Here is a 27,169-nt window from a genome sequence, read left to right on the forward strand (position 1 = left end):
AAGATGTATGAGACAGGCGAAATACCCTCAGACTTCAAGAAGAATATAATAATTCCAATCCCAAAGAAAGCAGGTGTTGACAGATGTGAAAATTACCGATCTATCAGTTTAATAAGTCATAGCTGCAAAATACTAACGCGAATTCTTTACAGACGAATGGAAAAACTGGTAGAAGCCGACCTCGGGGAAGATCAGTTTGGATTCCGTACAAATGTTGGAACACGTGAGGCAATACTGACCTTACGACTTATCTTAGAAGAAAGATTAAGGAAAGGCAAATCTATGTTTCTAGCATTTGTAGACCTAGAGAAAGCTTTTGACAATGTTGACTGGAATACTCTCTTTCATATTCTAAAGGTGGCAGGGGTAAAATACAGGGAGCAAAAGGCTATTTACAATTTGTACAGAAACCAGATGGCAGTTATAAGAGTCGAGGGGCATGAAAGGGAAGCAGTGGTTGGGAAGGGAGTGAGAAAGGGTTGTAGCCTCTCGCCGATGTTATTCAATCTGTATATTGAGCAAGCAGTACAGGAAACAAAAGAAAAATTCGGAGTAGGTATTAAAATCCATGGACAAGAAATAAAAACTTTGAGGTTCGCCAATGACATTGTAATTCTATCAGAGACAGCAAAGGACTTGGAAGAGCAGTTGAACGGAATGGATAGTGTCTTGAAAGGAGGATATAAGATGAACACCAACAAAAGCAAAATGAGGATAATGGAATGTAGTCAAATTAAATCGGGTGATGCTGAGGGAATTAGATTAGGAAATGAGACACTTAAAGTAGTAAAGGAGTTTTCCTATTTGGGGAGCAAAATAACTGACGATGGTCGAAGTAGAGAATATATAAAATGTAGACTGGCAATGGCAAGGAAAGCGTTTCTGAAGAAGAGAAGTTTGTTAACATCGAGTATAGATTTAAGTGTCAGGAAGTCGTGTCTGAAAATATTTGTATGGAGTGTAGCCATGTATGGAAGTGAAACATGGATGATAAATAGTTTGGACAAGAAGAGAATCGAAGCTTTCGAAATGTGGTGCTACAAAAGAATGCTGAAGATTAGACGGGTAGATCACATAACTAATGATGAAGTATTGAATAGAATTGGGGAGAAGAGGAGTATGTGGCACAACTTGACAAAAAGAAGGGACCGGTTAGTAGGATATGTTCTGAGGCATCAAGGGATCACAACTTTAGCATTGGAGGGCAGCGTGGAGGGTAAAAATCATAGAGGGAGACCAAGAGATGAATACACTAAGCAGATTCAGAAGGATGTAGGTTGCAGTAAGTGCTGGGATATGAAGAAGCTTGCACAGGATAGGGTAGCATGGAGAGCTGCATCAAACCAGTCTCAGGACTGAAGACCACAACAACAACAGTCTCAAAGATGCACTCTTTGTTGACTGAGAATCCTCGTTCCATGCTGCTTGCCCATGTGACAAAGTGAGTGCAATTTCTATTGCCTGCTGCAGTCCATGGAGTGTTTTTTGCTTCCTGTGGTACTTCATCCAAAAGTTATCCAACCTTTCCTCTTTTTGAAACTTCCTCGCAGATTAAAACTGTGTGCCGGTCCGAGACTCGAATTTGGTCCCAAGTTTGAATCTCAGTCCAGCACACAGTTTTAATCCGCCAGGAAGTTTCATATCAGCACACTCCGCTGCAGAGTAAAAATCTCATTTCCTCTTATTTGTTGAATGTCTCGAATTTTGTCTTGCCATTCCTGTTTACAGCAGAAGCATATTGTGCTTCTGCTTTTTCAGCACATTATCCATCCATCCAGTTCCTCCCTACCAAAATATATGGAAAGAAATGGAATCATTTGGGACCAACCTCCCTGCATGCTATGGTGGGCTGAAAGCAGCTAACAGTTTTTGTCAACCCAAAGTATTGGGGAAATTTCTTGATCGAATTTAATCATTCCTCTTCTACAGTTGTTATGGAACTTACTGATCTTAATATCATCACACGCAAAAGATTGGATTGTTTGTCCAAATTAACTGATGATGAGACATTTGTTGTCTAGACAAATTGTCATTGTTGTCTCCATTATCTCTGTCAAAGAAGAATGTTTGGATGTGCTAACAGCCAATTGGATTGTGGATTCCTTAGAAAACGTGTCAAGTCTTCAGCAAGAGTCCTGAAAAAGATGATCTTCCGGTCACGTAGATTGTTCCTGAGGGAATTTTCGACTACCGTATAGCTAGCAAATGTTGATTTGCTTTTGTCTTTCAACTTTGCAGCAAGTATTCTCATAAACAGAAGCATTACAAGAGCTCACTCAGCCAGTGGATCATGCCAAACTTTAAGGGAAACCGTTCTGATTCCGTTGTCAAACTATACAGAGCTCTTCTGGCAGGGGTGTCCTTAGAAAGCTTGTGCAAGGCATGTAAATTCTGAATTATCATCCAGTGTGCTTCCTGTATTGCTGACTTTGAAAATGCCGTGAACAACATGAAGCCCACATGTTCCAATTTCCAATAAAACAGTGTCTACCTGTTCACTTTCATTCAAAACTTTTTTAAGCTCTGTTGAGAATTCAAGGTTGATGTTACGGCTGTCTGTTGGTACTTCTAAAAGTTTTTTTTTATTTTCATCGTTTCACCAGAATTTTTTTCTTTAAGGCCTTGACAGAATTTTTTTCTTTAAGGCCTCGAGTATCTTAGTTGCCACCAAATTGGCTAGAAACCCGAAGCATAGTAATGAGTGCACACTAGTAAAATTTATATTTTTTAATTGTCCAAAACAGCACTAAAACGTCCATCTGTGTTCTCTTGCATACCTTGTTCAGGAATTGATCAAAAGAAACAACAACCAGTTATATATTTATGAGGCCAAATCAAAAAAGGGAGGACAGCAAAAAATTTTTGGTGACCAATATTATATGTGAAAGCTTAGCATTTCTTGTAACTATGCTGTATGTATATTAATTCAAACCATTAAGTTTTCATGTTTGTGTGTTCGCACTACTTAACATTGATGTCCTATGCTCTGAAATCCAGTGTCATTGGCTGGCGAGATCACATCACACAAAAGCGCGTTGCAATCTTGATTTCAATGCTTCGGAAGCTACCATTCTGTATTTTGTGGAATTCATATTTATACTTTATAACACCAAAATATGCAGTGTACATGTTGCTGTGTGTTAAACATATTTGCAAAATGCATTATTTTTTGCTGGGTTTCATTTCCTAAAGTGAATAATGAAATTGCAGCACAGCAGGTAACATTTAAGTTGCAAGATCACAGGTTAGTGCCATTGCACTTGGTCACTCGATACAGGGACAGTTAATTATACTTGTGGATGACACTGGCATTGTCATATGTTCTCGATTGCAGACAGATCTGGAACGCTGTTCATGAATAGTAGCAAAACAGGTCGAATTGCCAGATCGACATACGTCATGGCGTGGGGGTAACCATGAGACTGCTCCTACTGTCATACGAAATTGCACTCCAAACCATAACCTCAGGTGTAGGTCCTGTGTGTGCAGCATGCGGACAGATTGGTTGCAGGCCCTCAGCTGGCCCCTTTCTAACCAACACACATCCATCATTGGCACTGAGGCAGAACCAGCTTTCATCAGAAAATACAACAGACCTTAACCCACCCCTCCAATGAGCTCTTGCTTGTCACCATTGAATTCGCAAATGGCGATGGTTTGGGGTCAGTGGAATGCACACTGGAAGTCATCTGGCGTGGAACTATCCTTGAAGTAATTCATTTGTAACATTTCTTAGTGTCACTGTGGTGCCAAATGCTGCTCAAATTGATGTTTCAGATGCAGTATGATGCGCTAGAGCTATACGCCATACACGATGGTCTTGCCTCTCGGGAATACCAGGTGGGAGCTGGGTCTTTTTGTGACCTTACATTCTCGTGACCACCACTGCCAGCAATCATATGCAGTGGCTACATTCCTGCCAAATGTTTCAGCAGTATCATGGAAGGAACATCCAGCTTCTTGTAGCCCCAGTACACAACTTGTTCAATGTCATTGACGTGTTGATAATGGCGTCTTTGTCACCTCAAAGGCATTCTGGATTAATGTCAACTCACCATGTCCAATCTCAAAAGTAACTAAACCACACGATCATTACAAGGTGTATTTAAAGCGAACCTGGTTTGCATCCTCTTAGGGGTGCCACTAGCACTACTCTCAAGCGACAGGTGCGATATTCAAATAGACTTCCACTTTCAGATGTAGAAACACAAATACCAACTTCCGTCTATGTCACACAACTCCTCCTCAATATTGCAACTTTTCCCCATTAGTGTATACTGTCACTTAATGTGGAAAACCTGTACTTTCCTATGGGGTATAGTGTATTTTCACCAAGGGTAAAAAAATGTACTTTTAACTAGGAAAGACACAGGATCGTAAATTATATATATAATGAGGGAAACATTCCACGTAGGAAAAATATATCTAAAAACAAAGATGATGTGACTTACCAAATGAAAGTGCTGGCAGGTCGACAGACACACAAACAAACACAAACATACACACAAAATTCAAACTTTCGCAACAAACTGTTGCCTCATCAGGAAAGAGGGAAGGAGAGGGAAAGACGAAAGGATGTGGGTTTTGAGGGAGAGGGTAAGGAGTCATTCCAATCCCGGGAGCGGAAAGACTTACCTTAGAGGGAAAAAGGGACGGGTATACACTCGCGCACACACACACATATCCATCCACACATATACAGACACAAGCAGACATATTTAAAGACAAAGAGTTTGGGCAGAGATGTCAGTCGAGGCAGAAGTGCAGAGGCAAAGATGTTGTTGAATGACAGGTGAGGTATGAGTGGCGGCAACTTGAAATTAGCGGAGATTGAGGCCTGGTGGATAATGGGAAGAGAGGATATATTGAAGAGCAAGTTCCCATCTCCGGAGTTCGGATAGGTTGATGTTGGTGGGAAGTATCCAGATAACCCGGACGGTGTAACACTGCGCCAAGATGTGCTGGCCGTGCACCAAGGCATGTTTAACCACAGGGTCATCCTCATTACCAACAAACACTGTCTGCCTGTGTCCATTCATGCGAATGGACAGTTTGTTGCTGGTCATTCCCACATAGAATGCATCACAGTGTAGGCAGGTCAGTTGGTAAATCACGTGGGTGCTTTCACACGTGGCTCTGCCTTTGATCATGTACACCTTCCGGGTTACAGGACTGGAGTAGGTGGTGGTGGGAGGGTGCATGGGACAGGTTTTACACCGGGGGCGGTTACAAGGGTAGGAGCCAGAGGGTAGGGAAGGTGGTTTGGGGATTTCATAGGGATGAACTAAGAGGTTACGAAGGTTAGGTGGACGGCGGAAAGACACTCTTGGTGGAGTGGGGAGGATTTCATGAAGGATGGATCTCATTTCAGGGCAGGATTTGAGGAAGTCGTATCCCTGCTGGAGGGCCACATTCAGAATCTGATCCAGTCCCGGAAAGTATCCTGTCACAATTGGGGCACTTTTGTGGTTCTTCTGTGGGAGGTTCTGGGTTTGAGAGGATGAGGAAGTGGCTCTGGTTATTTGCTTCTGTACCAGGTCGGGAGTGTAGTTGCGGGATGCGAAAGCTGTTGTCAGGTTGTTGGTGTAATGCTTCAGGGATTCCGGACTGGAGCATTATTTTGAACCCAACATTTACGTTTGTTATTGTCGCTGTTGCATTTCGAAATCTTTCCTGTTGTCTTTTTCTCTTTATTTTCTCCTTCTGTTTTTACCAGTAGTCTCACTTTGTATTCACCTTCCCCTTTTTACCGTAATCTACTGTACAATTTTATCCCACCCATATATACTCAATAATACGTAACCCACTTCCAAACCATAACCATAAAAATTTTATTTTCCGCGTTCAACACTACCGCTGCTATAAAATCCACCGTTTCTAGTTCAATAACAGCTGCTTTCACGTATTAAACAACCATTTCGGCTAGTTCTAATAACTTTCACTTTATTTCCACTTCCGTTTTTCGCACATCACTGATCATTTTAGCCGCTCCCCACAGGTTTTAACGTCATTATTTCTTCGTCAGACAATTGTTAGCCCCATTTTCGTAATCTTTCACCACAACACCACTCCTTTTAATACGTTTTTTCGAAATTTTCCCGAATTTCTCCGTCCTTTAACGTGTTTTAGCGGCAACACAACCACCTAACCTTTATGCACATCGCTGTCTACCAACCCAAGTTCACCACAGGATCAACTTAACCAACACTTTTTCGCCTTTTTTCATACCAGATCTCCAGTTGCTTTCTAGTTCACCTTTATCTCTCCCCATATATTTTTATCTTTCATTTTCATTTCAACCTCATGTTAAACTTTCCACCTTCTAATACCATGTCACCCTCACAACACCCCCATAACGACCCCATTAAGTTTTATTTACACTCCCTCTGCAAACATGCCTTCACCCTAGCCAGATTACACTCGCATATTTTATTTTCTCAGGCTTGTCTGACATTGGGCATAACCCCCAAAGGCCTCACACTTAAAGTTCCCATCTCCGGCTGCAACCCTTCTTTCCATCAGTCCCTATACCAGTTCCAAACTGAACAATCCATTGCCCTCACCCACCTAATCCTTCACCTACACATCAACTCAGCCAATGAACACACCCGTCAACTCCTATCCTTAATAAAAGTCCTCAATCTTTCCTCTCCCACATCCACACCGGCTATTCAGAGCATCCTCCTACAGGCCAACCGCAAATTAGAACAGCATGCCACCCTTCACCTCAAAAAACTATCCAATCTCCTGGTTTCCCACCTCCGGAAAGGCAACTCACTCACCCTTCACAACCTTTCCAGCAAACCTCAACCACCTCTCATTGCACACAAACCCAGTCTCTCCCATCTACTCAATCTCCCACTTCCAGCTCCACTCCCTCCAAAACCTCAAAATTCCAATCAACACAATCTGGTACCACAACACCCTAATTCAGTAGTTAACCTTTCCTCCAAACCTCTCTCCCAATCCGAAACTTCTGTCCTATTCAAAGGCCTCACCTTCAGCCCCACTCCCAGATTCAACCAAACGGCCCTCGTCAAAGATTTACTGTCCTACTCTCGTACTCTCTGCTGGAAGTATCACTTTGCCACGAAGAAAAATGATCCTAATCCTACCCCTAATGATCCAACTCCCCAAGACACTATCCAAATTGAACCCTGCCTGGAACAGTTCCGTCCTCCGTCACAGCTGGACCCACCTCCTCTTCCTCAAAATCACCCTCTCCAAACCTTCCAGGAATTTCTGACTTCCAGCCTTGCCTCTCAATCCTTCTTAAAAAACCTTAATCCTACTCCCAACATCACCACTGCTGAAGCCCAGGCTATCCGTGATCTGAAGGCTGACCGGTCCATCGTCATTCTTCCGGCGGACAAGGGTTCCACGACCGTGGTACTTGATCGTCGGGAGTATGTGGCTGAGGGACTGCGTCAGCTTTCAGACAACACCACATACAAAGTTTGCCAAGGTAATCCCATTCCTGATGTCTAGGCGGAGCTTCAAGGAATCCTCAGAACCTTAGGCCCCCTACAAAACCTTTCACCTGACTCCATTAACCTCCTGACCCCACCGACACCCCGCACCCCTACCTTCTACCTTCTTTCTAAAATTCACAAACCCAATCATCCCGGCCGCCCCATTGTAGCTGGTTACCAAGCCCCCACAGAACGTATCTCTGCCTATGTAGATCAACACCTTCAACCCATTACATGCAGTCTCCCATCCTTCATCAAAGACACCAACCACTTTCTCGAACGCCTGGAATCCTTACCCAATCCGTTACCCCCAGAAACCATCCTTGTAACCATTGATGCCACTTCCTTATACACAAATATCCTGCATGTCCAGGGCCTCGCTGCGATGGAGCACTTCCTTTCACGCCAATCACCTGCCACCCTACCTAAAACCTCTTTCTTCATTACCTTAGCCAGCTTCATCCTGACCCACAACTTCTTCACTTTTGAAGACCAGACATACCAACAATTAAAGGGAACAGCCATGGGTACCAGGATGGTGCCTTCGTACGCCAACCTATTCATGGGTCGCTTAGAGGAAGCCTTCTTGGTTACCCAGGCCTGCCAACCCAAAGTTTGGTACAGATTTATTGATGACATCTTCATGATCTGGACTCTCAGTGAAGAAGAACTCCAGAATTTCGTCTCCAACCTCAACTCCTTTGGTTCCATCAGATTCACCTGGTCCTACTTCAAATCCCATGCTACTTTCCTTGACATTGACCTCCACCTGTCCAATGGCCAGCTTCACATATCCGTCCACATCAAACCCACCAACAAGCAACAGTACCTCCATTACGACAGCTGCCACCCATTCCACATCAAACGGTCCCTTCCCTACAGCCTAGGTCTTCGTGGCAAACGAATCTGCTCCAGTCCGGAATCCCTGAAGCATTACACCAACAACCTGACAACAGCTTTCGCATCCCGCAACTACCCTCCCGACCTGGTACAGAAGCAAATAACCAGAGCCACTTCCTCATCCTCTCAAACCCAGAACCTCCCACAGAAGAACCACAAAAGTGCCCCACTTGTGACAGGATACTTTCCGGGACTGGATCAGATTCTGAATGTGGCTCTCCAGCAGGGATACGACTTCCTCAAATCCTGCCCTGAAATGAGATCCATCCTTCATGAAATCCTCCCCACTCCACCAAGAGTGTCTTTCCGCCGTCCACCTAACCTTCGTAACCTCTTAGTTCATCCCTATGAAATCCCCAAACCACCTTCCCTACCCTCTGGCTCCTACCCTTGTAACCGCCCCCGGTGTAAAACCTGTCCCATGCACCCTCCCACCACCACCTACTCCAGTCCTGTAACCCGGAAGGTGTACATGATCAAAGGCAGAGCCATGTGTGAAAGCACCCACGTGATTTACCAACTGACCTGCCTACACTGTGATGCATTCTATGTGGGAATGACCAGCAACAAACTGTCCATTCGCATGAATGGACACGGGCAGACAGTGTTTGTTGGTAATGAGGATCACCCTGTGGCTAAACATGCCTTGGTGCACGGCCAGCACATCTTGGCGCAGTGTTACACCGTCCGGGTTATCTGGATACTTCCCACTAACACCAACCTATCCGAACTCCGGAGATGGGAACTTGCTCTTCAATATATCCTCTCTTCCCGTTATCCACCAGGCCTCAATCTCCACTAATTTCAAGTTGCCGCCACTCATACCTCACCTGTCATTCAACAACATCTTTGCCTCTGCACTTCTGCCTTGACTGACATCTCTGCCCAAACTCTTTGTCTTTAAATATGTCTGCTTGTGTCTGTATATGTGTGGATGGATATGTGTGTGTGTGCGAGTGTATACCCGTCCCTTTTTCCCACTAAGCTAAGTCTTTCCGCTCCCGGGATTGGAATGACTCCTTACCCTCTCCCTTAAAACCCACATCCTTTCGTCTTTCCCTCCCCTTCCCTCTTTCCTGATGAGGCAACAGTTTGTTGCGAAAGTTTGAATTTTGTGTGTATGTTTGTGTTTGTTTGTGTGTCTGTCGACCTGCCAGCACTTTCATTTGGTAAGTCACATCATCTTTATATATATATATATATATATATATAAAATGTGACTTACCAAATGAAAGTGCTGGCAGGTTGACAGACACACAAACAAACACAAACATACACACAAAATTCAAGCTTTCGCAACAAACTGTTGCCTCATCAGGAAAGAGGGAAGGAGAGGGAAAGACGAAAGGATGTGGGTTTTAAGGGAGAGGGTAAGGAGTCATTCCAATCCCGGGAGCGGAAAGACTTACCTTAGGGGGAAAAATGGACGTGTATACACTCGCACACACACACATATCCATCCACACATATACAGACACAAGCAGACATATATGCATATTGTGGAGAAATGGCTTAACCACAGCCTTGGTGAATTTTCATGTTGTGCCCAGAAAGGTCAGCCAGCAGTAGCATTGCCCACGAAAGGCAAAGGTTGCAAGTTCGAGTTTTGGTCCATCACTCAGTTTTAATCTGCCATATAGTTTTACAAGACTTCATTAATTTCTCTTGAATCTGCATTTCATATTGTTGCTGGTCTACCTATTCAGAATGACCTAGTAACTGCCTGTGAGCAACAAAGCATTTAGCCATTTGTATAAGAAAATACTTTGTAGAAATGAATGTGGCAAATATATATTTTATGCCGTCTGTAGCTGTTGCAGCTCTTGCAGCTGGTAGAAAGCATGTTTGGAGTTCAACATGCTGTTAACATAGAAACCACAAGAGATTGAGTATTAGTGTGAATCGCTAAGGGTGGGTAAGGGAACGTGGAATGGCCTTGGTTTAAGAACCATCCTGCAATTCCCCACTCACCTTGAGTGCTTGCAATGTGGATGAGGTGTTGAGGTTTCAGCATTGCTCATTCTAAAAATGCAGCAGTTTTTTAACTACTGCGCTATGTGTCTTATAAGCTGGCAAGTAGATTCAAGCTCATCATGTCATATTGTAGCGTGTATATGCCCTGGAACAGCGAGAAGATCTGGGAAAAACTCAGGAATTTTTTCATGCGGGAGAAAACCTGGAATTTTTTAGAATTCTAGGAATTTTTCATTGTTTCAGTTTTGAGTTAAATTTTAATAATTTTGAGTGGTGAGAACTGATAGGTAACAAAGAATTTTACTTTAGCCTGCTACTGCAGAATAATACTGGAGCAGTAAAACGTAAACAAGAGAGAAAAACACCAATATACTTGCATAGAAAATGTGCCTTTTACAATGACAAAACACAGTGCGTACGCAAGCGTCTACCGACAGAGAAATGTATCAAACACTGTAGGATGAAGACTACGCAGTACTTCGCAACAACAAACAGCTTGCGATGAAGTTGCATATGAGCAGCACATTCTCCTGCTTCTAGCTATTTGATGTGTGGCTGTCAGATGTATAAATACTAGCTGCAAGCAGCCAGATGAAACCCGGAAAAAATTTTCTGGCTTGCCCGAGCTGCCAGACTCATGCGTGCACAGAGCAGTCAGAGTTGTAGTGGAGAATAATCACCAAGTGACAGTGTTGTCAAGTCAGTGGTTTTCCCACTAAAACTAGTTGTTTCTATACATGTCTAGTGTGCAGATTTTGCATCTAGTGACTAGTGGAAATTGTGGTGCATTTTAAAAATGTTTTAGCGGAATTACAGTAAGATTATTTAACAAAAAAAAAAAAAAAAAAAAAAAACAATTGATCCATTCAGTATACAGCAAACAGCACTATTTGCTAATGTCTAGCAGCTTTTAAAGTTGTACGGTCTAAACATTTTTAATATATGGTATTATATCTTTTTTCCCGTATTGTTATGCTTTCTAGTATTAATGCATCTGCAACAGCTTTCATAGTGCATATCTGTAGTCCTGGTGATAATGTAATGTTTTGTATGTCAGTGGATATTGTCTTAGTGTTAGACATCGGTAAAGTAATGGCACAGTATAGCTAAATAATTTATGCTGAATGGCTACACGATAGTAAATTTGCAGACTGGCTAGAAAGAATTCAAGGGATGACACAAGAGCATATTGTAAAGATTGTCGTAGTACTTTGTTAGCATATTATGCCAATGTATTAAGCCAAAGACAAAAATACCTTTCAAAACCTGAAAGAATCTTTAGAAGTGAATCAAGCTGAAAGTTCCCTTGCATTATTTGTTTCCAACATTGTGGGCTCATGCCATGCGGGCACTAAAGTGATTTTTGCAAGAGTAAATTCACAGACAGTGATGTTGCCGGAAAACTTCAGATACATAGAACAAAGTGTAGTGCGGTTATGAAACATGTAGTAAGGTCCAATTCCATTTTGTGGAAAATTTGTGGCAATGTATTGGTGACAGCAGTACATTGTTCCAACTGATGAATCAACAGCCATCATTGTGACAAAATTTTTAGTAATAACAGTAATATATTGCAATGCTATTACCAGTGGAATCATTTCAACATTTTTTATCCTTAAATTAGACTATCTCCAGCATTGTAGTGCACAGTCTATTGTAACAGCAATTGCAGAAATGCTTCAAGAATTCAAATTGGATCTAAACAAGGTGCAGGGTATAGGCACGAACAATGCAAATGTAATGGTCGGTGTTATCAGTGGTGTCCATCAAAATTTGAAAAAAAGACATTCGTCATTTGATTCTTATAAAGTATTTATGCCTAGTTTTACCATGGTCAAATGTGGAAGTGGAAAGATTTTTTAGCCAGATAAACATTTTTCGTGATTTTGCTGTTCTCTCTTCGCTTAGCACAAAATGGATTTCTGCGGCTGGGAGTTATCAAATGAATTAAAATACGCACACATAATTACAGAAGACTGAAATATGTTAATAGTTTCAGTTTTCTGATTTGATTTTATTTCCACTTTATTGGCAGTCAAGCATTACTTGCTTTGCAGAACAGTGACATTATTTTTCTCAGTTTTTGGAAGAAATTTGGCTTTTACTAATCTTTCCTGCAGAGGCAATCAGTTTATTTGAAATGAATCATTCCACACTATTAGCTAGTCTTAGCTGTTCACTGAGTTTCAAGTGCACATTTTCATGTTCTGGCGTGTATAGCATTGTGCCATAATAACGAACGAAACGAGATAAAACAGTGATGGTACTCAAAGAAAATTGTCTTCCTGAAACCCATACCAAAAAGCTTGAACAGAATTTTACATATCTGCCTTCTGTGGAACACAATGTTTTTTGGTCACAAGACATGTTTCAACATTTGTCTGGCACCTGCTCTATGCTTGGCTTTATTTCTTAATTTGTGTTGCTTACATCTTAAATTTATAGAAAGCCATTCTTCATTAAATTATGGACTAGCAACACACCATGTTTTGTGATTGTAACTCTCTCCAAGGCTTTACATTTACTCATGGAGCAGAATGTAAATTGCCACTTATTATACAGTTTCTTGGCTTCACAGATAACCTTGTTAATTTTTATACAGTTTGAAAAACTCATGAAAAGCTTACTGTTATTAGTTATGGTGTATACAAACAACTGTTTTCTTTTATTTTTGTGGGAAATCTGTATTGCTGCTTACTAGCTTTTTACAGTGTTGTGTCGATATAAATTTGACTAGAACTGCTACATTGCAGTAATGCAGAGGGTGGAAAAAAAGTAAGTCTATGTTAAAGTGATTGCTTACCAAAATATTTGGGTTCTTCTAGTTGTAGAGTCTAGTTTTGAAATGAATGTTATGCCCAGGACTGCTTTCTAATTTTGCTTTCCTTAAGTGGATAAGGTATGATAAAGCAATTGCCCTAAGTACCATAACTCCTATGTCGCTCTGCCACACTGCTGCAAATGGTCATGTGATGCCACACTACAAACAAAATTGCAAACAGACGTGCAATGAGAGGTGTACGAGCAGAGCAAATATCTAGCACAGGCTTCCTATGTCATTGCAGCTGCACATACGCAGTAACATCTGTCTCCTGGCACTCTCTGGCAACTGCTCAAATGAACCTAATTAACAGATCACAGGAAAATATTGTGAATGGTGGTTTTAGAAGTATTATTTTCAAACACTTTGAGGACAAGCACTTAAACAATTTCGGGCCCAGAAGACCAGACATTTATGTCATCATCTAAAATTTCAGTGGCGCATTTGTGTTTGACATATCTTAAAGGGAAACATATGCAAAAAAAAAGGGGGGGGGGGCAATATTGCTTTTGAAAGCTTAACTTTTGTTGTAGCAATACTATACTTAATTTAAACCATGAACTTTTCCCGCGTGTGTTCATGCTTCTTAACAGTGATGTTGCTATTGGCTGACTGCACCATGTATCCTGCACTCTGAATATCTGCTGTCGTTTGCAGGCAAGACAATATGATGTGTGCTGTGATTGGCTGAGAAAAGAGCATCACAATTTCGATTTCAGTGCTTCGGAAACTAATGTGCTGCAGTGGATGGAATTTGTATTTATACTTTCTTAATATCAAAAATATGCAGTGTACATGGTGCTGCATGTGAAAAATCTTTCCGAAACGTGTTATTTTTTCCTGCATTTCATTTCTATGCTGGTGAATACAACCTATACCAATCGAAGCATTGGTAAGTTTCACAGTTCCAAGGGAAAGTATACAGTCACTCAACATGCAGGGAAATGTTTATTTTCAACCCAGTGGAAGTGTATTTCTAACAGAGAAATCCGGGAATTTTTTTTTTCTTTGGCCGCGCTTACACCTTGCATTGTCAAGTTTTGGAAGCCCATACCATTCATAGGAAAATAATATTTTGCATGGTCCTATGAAGTGGAAGGGAGCCATTTATAAGGGAAATGAGATGTGATCAGTTTGCCTTCACAGTTTTATTATCATACCTTCTACTTTTTATAATTGGTCTGCTAAACTATTGAGAAAGGTTTTAAAAGTTAACAGATACCTAATGAATAATTACTGTGTTCTTATTGGACTGTATTGTTTTATCATCAGACTGTTATATGAATTTCATGGGGAACTGTGCTGCATGTCTTCAACTTCATCTTCTTTTTCTTTTTCATGTTGATCTCTCCGCCACTCCCTCCATAAGTTCCATCTAGCATAATCCATCTGGTGTGTAAATTTTATTTCTGATCATCCAGAAGTGCTATTAAATGTACGCAATATGTTTTAAGTAGAAATTATTAAAAATTATTTTTAAACCTTTCAGCTGACATTCTTAATGTATGAACTATCATAATTGTTTGTTTATGTTTGCAGTCCAATTTATTCGCTGGATTCTGGCTTCGGCAGTGATTTTGCTATGGACGAGGAGGATGAGATTGACTAAATCTCAAACAAGGTAAATTACATGTAAAGGTAAATTGTTAAAATCACATGCTAAGAAGTACCCACGTTTTATGAGTACAGAGGGAGTCAAAAGCAGCAGCGAGAGGGTACAAGGTCTAATATAGTTCAGAGATATTAAAACACAGTGAGAAATTAAAATAAATTAGAAGAGAAACAGAAAATGAAAAGTGAAAGGAATAATCCAATGACAAAATGTTTCTTCAGTCAGTTTCATGTTTACCTAACTATAAGATGAGGATTTTTCCTCGGATGCATCATTCGAAATGCAGAGGGTTGTCTTATATTTATAGATGAAACATTGGTAGGCAAGGTCCATGTTTTTTACCTTGCATAGTAGCTTATGTTGAACCAGACAGTTACTATTCATTGTTGTTTTGATTTTAAATTAGTTGAATTTCAGTGAATGTCACAATCACATTTCACATGTTCAGCGATAACCTTTGTGAAAATTAGTGCAGCATTCATTTTCCTTCCATTGCCAAAGCTTTCAAAAGCAGTAAATATTAACGGTTGATAATTGGTACAAATAATACATGAATCTACATGTTTGCCATTCACACAGACAATACACATTTTAAGATAATATTACATAGAAGGAGAGGCCACAACAGCCTTAACATAAGAAAAGTAACTGGGGAGAGAATATGTTAGAATATGTCTCAAAAGTGAGATGGACAGGAAGTGCAAAATGACTAAGCTGGAATGGCTAGAGGACAAATGCAAGGATGTTGATGCATATATCACTATGGGTAGAATATGTCTCAAAAATGAGATCGACAGGAAGTGCAAAATGGCTAAGCAGGGATGGCTAGAGGACAAATGCAAGGATGTCGATGCGTATATCACTATGGGTAAGATAGATACTGCCTACAGGAAAGTTAAAGAGACCTTTGGAGAAAAGAGAACCACTTGTATGTATATCAAGAGCTCAGATAGAAACCCAGTTCTAAGAAAAGAAGGGAAAGCGGAAAGTTGGAAAGAGTATGTAGAGGGTCTATACAAGGGCGATGTACTTGAGGACAATGTTATGGAAATGGAAGAGGATGTATATGAAGATGAAATGGGAGATACGATACTGCGTGAGGAGTTTAACAGAGCACTGAAAGACCTAAGTCGAAACAAGGCCTCGGGAGTAGACGACATTCCATTAGAGCTACTGGTAGCCTTCGGAGAGCCAGCCGTGACAAAACTTTACCATCTGGTGAGCAAGATGTATGAGACAGGTGAAAATACCCTCAGAATTCAAGAGTAATACAATCATTCCAATCCCAAAGAAAGCAGCAGTTGTCAGGTATGCAAATTACTGAACAGTGAGTTTAATAAGTCTTGGCTGCAAAATACCAATACGAACTCCTTACAGACAAATTGAAAAACTGGTATAAGCCGACCTTGGGAAGATCAGTTTGGATCCCGTAGAAATGTTGGAACACGTGAGGCAATACTGACCTTACGACTTACCTTAGAAGATAGATTAAGGAAAGACAAACCTATGGTTTTTGGCATTTGTAGACCTAGAGAAAGCTTTTGACAATGTTGACTGGAATATTCTCTTTCAAATTCTGAAGGTGGCAGGAGTCAAATACAGGGAGCAAAAGGCTATTTACAATTTGTACAGAAACCAGATGACAGTTATAAGAATCGAGGGGCACGAAAGGGAAGCAGTGGTTGGGAAGGAAGTGAGACAGGGTTGTAGCCTATCACCAATGTTATTCAATCTGTATATTGAGGAAGCAGTAAAGAAAAAAAAAATAATTAGGAGTAGGAATTAAAATCCGTGGAGAAGAAATAAAACCTTTGAGGTTTGCTGATGACATAGTAATTCTGTCAGGGACAGCAAAGGACCTGAAAGAGCAGTTGAATGGAATAGACAGTGTTTTGAAAGGAGGCTATAAGATGAACATCAACAAAAACAAAATGAGAATAATGGAATGTAGTCAAATTAAATCAAGTGATGCTGAAGGTATTAGATTAGGAAATGAGACACTTAAAGCAGTAGATGGGTTTTGCTATTTGGGGAGCAAAATAACTGATGATGGTCAAAGTAGAGATGATATAAAGTGCAGACTAGCAATAGCAAGGAAAGGGTTTTTGAAGAAGAGAAATTTATTAATATCGAGTATAGATTTAAGTGTGAGGAAGTCTTTTCAGAAAGTATTTGTATGGAGCGTAGCCGTGCATGGAAGTGAAACATGGACGATAACGAGTTTAGACAAGAAGAGAATAGAAGGTTTCAAAATATGGTGCTACAGAAGAATGTTGAAGATTAGATGGGTAGACCACGTAACTAATGAGAAGGTACTGAATAGGATTGGGGGAGAAGAGGAATTTATGGCACAACTAGACGAGAAGACGGAATTGGTTCGTAGGGCACCTTCTGAGTCATCAAGGGATCACCAATTTAGTTCTAGAGGGAAGTGTGGAGGGTAAAAATCATAGGGGTAGATGAAGGGATGAATACACTCAGCAGATTCAGAAGGATATAGTTTGCAGTAGGTACTTGGAGATGAAGACGCTTGCACAGGATAGGGTAGCATTGAGAGCTGCATCTAACCAGTCTCTAGACTGAAGACCATAACAACAACAACATGTAGGGAAGTGTCTGGGGAATAATTTTACAATAAAAATAAGTAAGTCAGTATTTTCTTTTGTAAGGTGTCTAGGACTGATTAACTTCATCATAAAAACAATGAATGAGAGTAAGAATTGTGAGAGACATTTAAAGTATATATTGTTAAATATGTTTACAGATTATGGCTCCTCAAGGACAAGAGGCACTGAGAAGCAAAGAACAGTAAAGTAATTAATTCACACATGAATAAATTGCTTAGTTTTGAAAGTTGTTCTTCAGAGATGTGGACTATCCAAGCAAAAGACCATTTGCGTACGTCTTCCTACTGGCACCCATTCTAACACTCCTTTGCATTTCTTATTCTATGAAATAGAGGGTCACACATGAAATTTCGCACACCTTGTACCAGTTAAACCCTGGCTTTTTATATGGGAATGAGCCCCTTTTCCTAAACCTCACCAGTCCTTTGCCTTCATCCTTCTTCCTTTCCTTTGAACCCTTCTGCCAGAAGGAGCAGCCACTGGCTCCAAAAGCTTGAACGTTTCCTTAACTTTTTTATATGTGTTTTCTCCTGCTGCCACTTGCTGAGTAGACTTCTTACATATCCATTATATCATACGAGCCTTTCCCCTGTGGCTTCACTTGAGTATTGGTTTGACAAATATATGGAGCACACTTCCTCCGCCCCCTCTGTGTACACCTCTTCCTCCTCCTGCCTGTCCAGTTCATCCTCCCATCTTTATCTATATCCTCCTCCACATTTTCTCTAACTCGTCATCTTGTCCTCCCCCTCTCATTGTCCATTTCCTCCACTCCCTCTTCCCTCTCTACCCATATCTTCCTCCCCCTCCCTCTGACCATATCCATTTCCCTCTCTTCCCAACTCCATCTCCCCTTCTTTCCATACCCACCTCCCCCTCTTCCTTTTCCATGTGCCCACTACCCATTTACACCTTCCACCCTGCCCCATGCCCACCCTGCCCCATGCATCTCCCCTTCCCCCCCTCTGCCTGCCCATTTGCTCCTCCCACCCACAATTTCCATCATCTCCTCTGTCCATCTCAACCTGTCTCTGGCCATGTTCTTCGGTACATGTAGCCCCTACAATACAGTTTAATAAAGCAGATTGATACTACTCCCACTACAGGCCAACCTGCATGTCGGGTCCCAGAAAACAGTTTATTGCCTCTGACATGTACGCTGCCCTGCAAAGCTGGTTGATTTGGCAGGCCAATACTGTCCCCACACAATACATCTGTCGTGTAGGGCAACCGTATGCCAGGAACTGTAAAAAAACATTTTTGGCTGTATCTCTGCTCTGAAATGTTTGGATAGATCATAATTGTGAGTATGGTGCATTTAGTATCTATTCTTTATGTTCTGATTGTAGTTTCACATTAATTACAAACTACACTACAGTCAAAAAGACACTATTGTCACTAACCTGTCTATGAAATTTTTGTGGATTAACATTATTATTAATAATAATAATAATAATAATAATCGTAAATATTCAATAGAATTTCATATTTGATGGGTGCATAAGTTCGTAGTGTTTTTATTTTGCATGTTGGTATTCTGGCTGCTGTGGGTTTGTTTATTGATTGTCATTTTTTATTTGTAGTTCACTGTTGCTATTTGAGTTTACACATGGCTATTTTGTCATTTGGAGATACTGAGTGGAGCTGTGGATGCTAGAAAATGGAGCACTAAGTGGAGAAATCAAAAAATTTCTGACATGCTCTTCTGTTTGACTTCAGTAGGGAGATGACATCAGTGGCAGCCAGAAACATTTGCACTGTGTATGGGGATAATGCCATTGGACAGAGTATGGCAAGAAAATGGTTTTCTTATTTTAAGGCAGACCGTTTTGACTTTGCTGACCCTCCACATACAGGAGGACCTTCAGGGTTTGATGAAAATCATTTAAACACATTGATCCACGATTATCCACATCAGTGTAGTCATGAACTGACAAATGTGATGAACTGTGGTCATTCCACCATTGTGTGACATTTGCATCAAATGGGGAAGGTTCAAAATAGGGTACTGCATGCTCTTAAGTCAGAATCATAAAAATAAGCAGTTGGGCATAAGTACATCTCTGCTTGGTCATCATCAATTGGCATGTGAAGAACACCAACCATTCCTATCCTTTATCGTTATTGGTGATGATAAATGGCGTCTTCATTCTAACTAAAGGAAAAGAAAGGAATGATTGAGCCCAAACAAAGTAGCAACTCCCCTTACAATGACCTGTGTGTATCCACAAAAGTTAATGTTATGAATCTGGTGGAACAGCGACAGTGTGGTGTACTATGAATTGCTTCTCTGAGGTATAACTATCACTGACAAAAACTGCTATACAGGAATTGGGTTGGCAAGCTGTTCCACAGTCACATTCTTGATCTGATCTTGCACCATCAGATTCTCATCTTTTCCACTTTCTATCAAACAGCCTTCAAGGATCTTTCTTTCTGGATGAAAATGTGCTCTGAACCTAGCTCGGCAAGTTCTTCATCTCAAAACTATGTGATTTCTACAGCCACGGAATTGAAAAGATACTCCATTGTTGCAGACTTTTCTAATAGTGAAGGAGAACATATTATTGATGACTAAAATCTCTGTTGTGTATATCTGTGTGTGTTCATTAAACTTATGCAAAAATGATATGAACTTGTGCACAAGTCCACACGGCTAATTTGCCTGCAAATTTGTTTTTCACAAACGTCTATTTTTCTCAAATCTTTGTTTCTGTGCTTTGGGCCCTTGCGGTTCTTCATGCCTTAATTCGTTCGTGAAATACGTGTAAAATATCTGGTTAATATGTATTGTGTTACAGGATAAACAACTAATGCTGCTCTTCATTGTTGACATCAGAGAACACTTTAGAAGAAGAGACAGAAGCTTTTTGGCAGTAAAATAATAAATTTCAACTTTTGTGAATTGTCAGAGTGGCTATCCTGTTGTTTAGCATATTACAGAAACATAGCTTACAATTTTTGGACTAATTTTAATGTAAATTTCATGTTGTGAATGCTGAATAGTTTAATTTTTATGGTTATTCTGATGAAGTAAACTTTGACTTTCTGAGTCATTTTAGTGCTAGACAATACAGTACTAGTAGATGTAATCTGTAACTTGCACAAGAGTTTAACTGATAACCTAGGGAAAGATTTGGTATTTGCATTTATACTGAATGACAAAAGCTGTAAAGAATTTGTGTGGAGTGTAAGACTTAATTTCTTCATTCATGTGTTTGTTATCTGTACTTGCTGTAAAAATATGTTATTAATTTGAGTGTTCCATAGCTGCATGTACAGTACCAGAATTTATAGTTCAACATTTACTTGTACTGCAACACATCTCTGTATAAGGTTGTCTTACCTGTATCTCATGTCTTTTTTCCTGTTTTATGCTAAACGACCTGTTTGGATATATCAGAATTTACAACATAACAGCACATGTTAATAAGTAAAACACTGTTCTTTTACTTTGAAAAACTCACGAACTTTTTTAAATTGTAGTAAGTGTTCTTGGTCTTTGTTTTTAGTACATACACTCTAATAAGAATTTCTACATTTGTCAATGGCAGACTTGGTAATTTGTGATCTTGCTACTTGTTACATGTAGCCTGCTGTGCTGTATGTATCTGAGTTATACATGGATCTTTGAACACAATGTTGAAGACAGATACATTTGGCATTGCTGAAGCAGAAGTGAAAGATACAACAAAAATATTTTTTTTTCAGCTGCACCAGTGTGTGGAAAAGTTGATTTATTATTTCATTATTGTATGTTCTGTTTGTATGTAGGTTATAGATATGTTTTCTTATTGACCCAGATGAAAGCAGCAGACTTATGCTTTCCCAATTTGTTAAATATTTGTCAGAATGTAATTTGAATGTAGTAGATAGGAACATTTTCTTGATTTAGTAACATGACTACATATTGTGTGAAGTCATGTATTTATCACAGTTTTCAACAACAAAAGTGCTTTTTATGCGATTATGTCAACCTTTTTTGTTCTAAAGAGGCTATGTAATAAAATCCTTTATTGTAAAGAATAGTAGCGCCTTTGATGATAGCAAAATAAGACTTTATTAGTAGGCTGCTATAATGTTACATTCATGAAGAAAAATGGGAGTTCACTGCTCATATTTGGAGAAACCATAGCCACCCCATTACTTGACCATGGTGACATGCTTTCTTGCTTTGTCTATAATCCTCTCTGGACTGAGTTACTTTTGTGGAAACTTGATGGTATTGTATCAATAATTTAAGGCTCTAGCTGGGCGGGCTTTCATTTATGTTGGTAATGAACTGGCTCATTTATATGTCATTATTGTTGTTTTTGTGTCTTCTTATGTCAGTCTTTATTTAAGGGACAAACAATATAATCTCCATAAAATAAGTATCTTGTACTTATTCTCGCACTTAGGTGTGTGTTAAAATAGTGCTATTGCCAGTATTAGGTATAGAGTTCACAGTACTGCAACAAACTTCACTATCTGTCCTGTATTATTGCTTTGTCCTTTTACTATTAATAATACATAGAAAACTGACCACCAGTATTTTATTAACACTTTCATTATGAGAACTGTGTAGTAGTTATCATCACCATATGATCTGCTGCAAGGTATAGCTTTAGATCAGACATAATTTCATCTGTTGTACGGTAAGGTAGGTTATGTATTCTGTGTTTGGTGTAGAAGTCGCTCAATCCTTTGCTAAGAAAATTTTGTAGATTGTATGATATGAATATACTTTAGTCAGTATCACTTATCTCACAAAAACACAACATTTTTATTTTGTATACTTTCTGAGTCTGACTCACATTGTTAATAAGTGCATAAAATGCTTATGGTAAATCTCCAGTGAAATTTACACTGACTTAAGGTTTATAAATCAAGACTTTGTTAACCTAGTTCAGTAGCATGATAAGCAAATGTTTTATTATTATTATTTGGTTAGAAATATGTACATAATGTAGATAAATTCGTTACTTACATTAATATATGATGCACATGATTAATATATGATGGTAATTTTGATAATTACCTTCCAAAAAAAAGTTAGTACAAATACAATTGCACTGATGTCTACTTTTGCGAATAGTATTGTTATCTAATTTAATTTATATGTACCACCGTATTTTTTAAAATTAAAGTTGTTTTGATTGTACAACTGAAAGAGTTTTATCACACTCATCCCTCTGTCCATTTATGTAAATTGCTGTGCTTTCTCCTTTCTAAGTATTGAGAATATCAACAAACAAAGAACTCTTTTCATTAATACCGTAGATAGTGAAATAGAATCTTGTTTGTTTGTTTGCCACATTCCACCACATTCCAGAAAATGTGTTTTCTTTTGAAGTGTATATTAAAAGACTAAAACTAAACTTGGACAGTTTGATGTAATTTTTTTTTTTTTTTTTTTTTTTTTTTGGTTCGCCATGATTTCCATAAATCACTTGAGATGAATGCTGGAATGATTCCCTTGAAAGGTCACAGTGGATTTTCTTCCTGTTCCTTTCCTAATCTGAACTTGTGCTCTGCCATTGATGACAACATTGTCAGCAGGATGTTAAATTCTAATCTTCCTTCTCTATTATTTGAAAGAGAACATTTATCTAACAGTGATACAAAGTATCTGTGGAGAAATAATAATGTATAAAGACAGTAGTCTGTTATTTACCCACTTGAAAAGTGTAGTATTGCATAAAAAAAATATTATTGTGGTCTTAAGTGGGAGACTAGTTTAATACAGCTCTCCTTGCTACTATATCCTGTGTTTTTCTCTGAATAACTATTGCAACTTACAGCCATTTGAACCTGCTGCTATATTCATCTCCAAGTTATCCTCTATAATTTTACCACCTATAGCTCTCTCCAAAACTATGGTAAAACGGGTCTACTTTAACACCTTTTAAATGCGAAACATTGAAGCAAGTAATCCAGAAATCTATGCAGCTTTATTATGAGAAAAAGATAATTACATCAGGCAACAAAATAAAAATTATGTGGGATATAGTGAACACAGAGTTCAGGCAAAAAAGGAAGAGGAACATATAGCTCTAAAAATTAATGAGACAGTGGTAACAAGTGCATGTAGTGTTGCAAACCTCTTAAACAAGTACCGTATTTACTCGAATCTAAGCCGCACTTTTTTCCGGGTTTTTTTGTAATCCAAAAAACCACCTGCAGCTTAGAATCGAGTGCAAAGTAAGCAGAAGTTCTGAAAAATGTTGGTAGGTGCCACCACAACTAACTTCTGCCGTCAAATATATGTAGCGCTACACAGGCATGCTTTGCAGGCACAAAGATAAATACTGGCGCCAAAACCTCTGCGCCAGTAAATAAATTAAAAAAAAAGGTGGAAGACGAGCTTTTTTCTCCGCTCAGAGTTTCGACCACTGCATTTTCATACATTATCCAACGAAGTAAATACAAATTCCGTATTGTTCATCTTCGAATGTAGCAGCATTTCAATGTACTACGAAAATTTGACTGGCATGACTGTTTGGGATGTTTGTCAATATGGCCAACTCTACGTTCTGAATTTTTTCTTTCCTGTGAGAAGAGATGGTTGCTAATAGGAACTTTTATGAACTGTGAATCACATGCAGTATTCTCTTCATCATAAGAATAATATGAATATAAACATTTTGCTATGTATTGTTTCGTGTTTGCTGCTATCACATTTAAATCCTGTCTGCCTAATAAACTACGAAACTAGAGTGAGACAACAGCAAACGCGGAAGAATATACGTATCATGTCATGTTTATATTCGTATTATTCTTGTGCCTAATAGTGATAGTCAGAAATGAAGCATGGCAATTGACTAGATTTTTAAATCTAAGATGACTCTAATTTCTGTGCAGAATGATATGTACTAAAGAGGCATCTGCAAAGATTTTCAAACGAAGAAAAATTTCCGCTAAACTCTCATTCAGAACTTCTATCATACGCAGTATATTATTTGGTTCTTGTTGATCATTATCAAAGAAAGCAGCAGTGTAAGTAACAACAAATAGCAGTCTCTTGCCATTGTTTCGCTAATGAGACGATTCCTCTCTCTTTTTTTTTTTAAGCAGCGGTAGCGTGCACAAACGCAAGCCATGCCGCAAGCGGCAACAGGCTGTAAACACTCATTATCAGAATGCAGCAAACAGTGCCTGACACAGTACAGTAATGCATTTTCAGCTTAGAGTGATGTAAACACCTATAACAAAGAGAACGGTGCTTATCAGATCAAAGAAAAATAAGCAATCAATTCAAACCAGATGAAGCACATGAAAAAGAAAGGGTACCCGTATAAATACGGACGGAGCGCCTGACGCATAGCAATGGCTACCTGGTAAAGCTTAACTGCTAAGCTTACAACTCGAACCAAACTACTGTAGCTGTATTGTCATTCATTCGACCTAAATTGTGTCTTGTCTTACAATGGACCGACTTTGTTTCGATTTGAAGGTGCGGCCTAAAACTTTTCTCTCCCCTTGAATTTCGAGTCTTCAAGTTTCAGGTGCGGCTTAGATTCGGGAAAATTTTTTCCCTTGATTTCGAGTCTCATTTTTCAAGTGTGGCTTAGATTCGGGTAAATACGGTACTTTGTTTCTGTTACTGACAGCTTGGGCTTATCAGGTTCAGTAAACAGTGCAGTGGAATATCTGAGACCAGTCTTGACAACTAACTTTAGTAAAATTAAATTCCTTAAAATCAGTGTATTCTAGTGGTTATGATATCATATCAATGAGTACTCAATGAGTTGAGTCCTATCTTAAGCTACTTTTGTAATCAATCTCTTATTAGCAGAACATTTCCAGACTGTCTGAAATATGCTGAAGTTAAGCCCCTTTACAAGAAGATGAATAGAGAGATACTGTCAGACTATTGATCAGTTTCACTTTTGCTGGCTTTTACAAAATTATTTGAAAAGGTTGTGTTCAAGTGTATTCTTAAGCATCTAAATAATATATTGTCCAAGTCACAGTTCAGGTTCCTTAAGGATTCCGATATAGAGAAGTCTATTTACACAAACAGTGGGACTGTACTTAATTCATTAGATAACAAATTAGAGGCTACTGGCATTTTCCATGACCTGTCAAAAGCCTTTGACTCTGTGAATCACAGCATCCTCTTAAGTAAATTAGAATATTGTGATGTCCCTGGTACTGCAGTAAAGTGGTTCGAGTCTTACCTAAGTAAAAGGAAACAAAAGGTGTCATTGCATAATACTTGAGAAGTAAGCATTCAGTCTTCATCTTATTGGGAATTAATTACATGTGGTGTTCCTCATGGTTCCATCTTGGGTCCACTGCTTTTTCTTGTGTACAGTAATGACCTCTCGTCTGTTACATTGCCAGATTCTAAGTTTAGTTTGTTTGTAGATGATACAAACATTACAGTAAATAGTACGTCAAGTAAAGATTTAAGAAAGGCTGCTAATAGAATTTTCACTGGCATTAATAAATGGTTGAAAGCTAGTTCACTGTCACTAAATGATGAAAATACCCACTATATGCAGTTCAGAAACTGTAAGAGATTTCCTTCCAGAACTTGTATAACATTTGAAGACATGCCGATTGAAGAGGTTGACAGTGTCAAATCTTTGGGTTTACAACTTGACAATAAATTCAGTTGGGAAGGGCATACCACAGAATTGCTGAAGCCCCTAAACAAGTCGTATTTTCAGCGAGAATGATGTCATATGTAAGAGATATAAACATAAAAAAAACATGCATACTTTGCTTACTTTCATTCTGATATGTCATATGGGATTATGTTGTGGGGTAACTCATCAAATCAAGCTAAAGTTTTTACCCTGTAATAAGACACATTCATGGTGTAAGTTCAAGAACGCCATCTAGAAACCTGTTCAAGTAACTTGGTATTCTAACCACTGCTTCTCGGTATATTTATTCCGTAATGAAATTTGTTGCAAGTAATGTGTGTCTATTTCCAACCAATAGCTCATTACATGAAGACTTACCTTTATCCAGAAAGGGGTCCAATATTCAGGAATACACATTCTCAATAAAATGCTAGCAACCATTAAAAACTTGGTTTCAGATAAAGCACAGTTTGAAAAGAATGTTAAAGATTTTTTGATATGCCACTACTTCTACTCTATACATGAAATATCTTAACAGGGACTGTTAGACCAGCTTAAGTGAATATGTGTGCTGGATTTCAGTTTTGACAGCACTTAGTCACAACAGTCAAGATTCGGTATTTTGTGTGTATTAATTAAGGTAAATATTAGCAGTTCCAGTTTACTGTACTGTATACACATATTTTGACAATCTGAAAAATGAGCAGGGTACTGAGTATTATATTCAAATGTTTTATGTTATACTTTCTGACTTGTTCACAACCGTGACAATCCTCATTTTTGGGTGTATGGAACGAAAACTGAATCTAATCTAAGTGTGTCTTTTTATCTGGCTCGTTCAGATTATCATCGTGAGAATTTTTCAAAGAAGTTCTATGTTCTGATGTAGTTCATATCAAAATTAAAAAATATGAAAAAAGTTATTTTTTTGGATGTCGAAATAACCCCGTATTAGGGGCTACTTGATGAAAACCTTGCTTTATTTCATTTGAAAATAAGTTCTGTACTTAAAGGCTGCTCATGTTACCCCATAATAAAGTAGAAACATGCTTCTTGGGTACATTTTAATTATTCTCAGAAATTGTTTAACAACATTTAAAGTAGCTAAACAAACACAATAGCCATAAATAATGAATTTGACCACAACACCATATAAAATTTTATGTAAAAAGATGAAGAAGCAAACC

At 39.0% G+C, this 27,169-nt stretch overlaps 1 protein-coding gene across 1 annotated transcript in view; it reads left to right on the forward strand.

Annotated features, from left to right (window-relative positions):
- Positions 1–21,779, forward strand: part of LOC126483708 (repressor of RNA polymerase III transcription MAF1 homolog) — a 78,774-nt gene extending 56,995 nt beyond the window's left edge. Inside the window, exons 6-7 of the mRNA XM_050106801.1 lie at positions 14,707–14,788; positions 20,208–21,779. Coding sequence (XP_049962758.1) covers positions 14,707–14,776 — 70 coding nt within the window. The 3' untranslated portion in view covers positions 14,777–14,788; positions 20,208–21,779. The remainder of the gene's footprint in view (positions 1–14,706; positions 14,789–20,207) is intronic.
- The last annotated feature ends 5,390 nt before the right edge of the window (positions 21,780–27,169 follow it).

Source organism: Schistocerca serialis, chromosome 6 (assembly GCF_023864345.2).
Source record: "Schistocerca serialis cubense isolate TAMUIC-IGC-003099 chromosome 6, iqSchSeri2.2, whole genome shotgun sequence".
Taxonomy (NCBI): Eukaryota; Metazoa; Arthropoda; class Insecta; order Orthoptera; family Acrididae; genus Schistocerca; species Schistocerca serialis.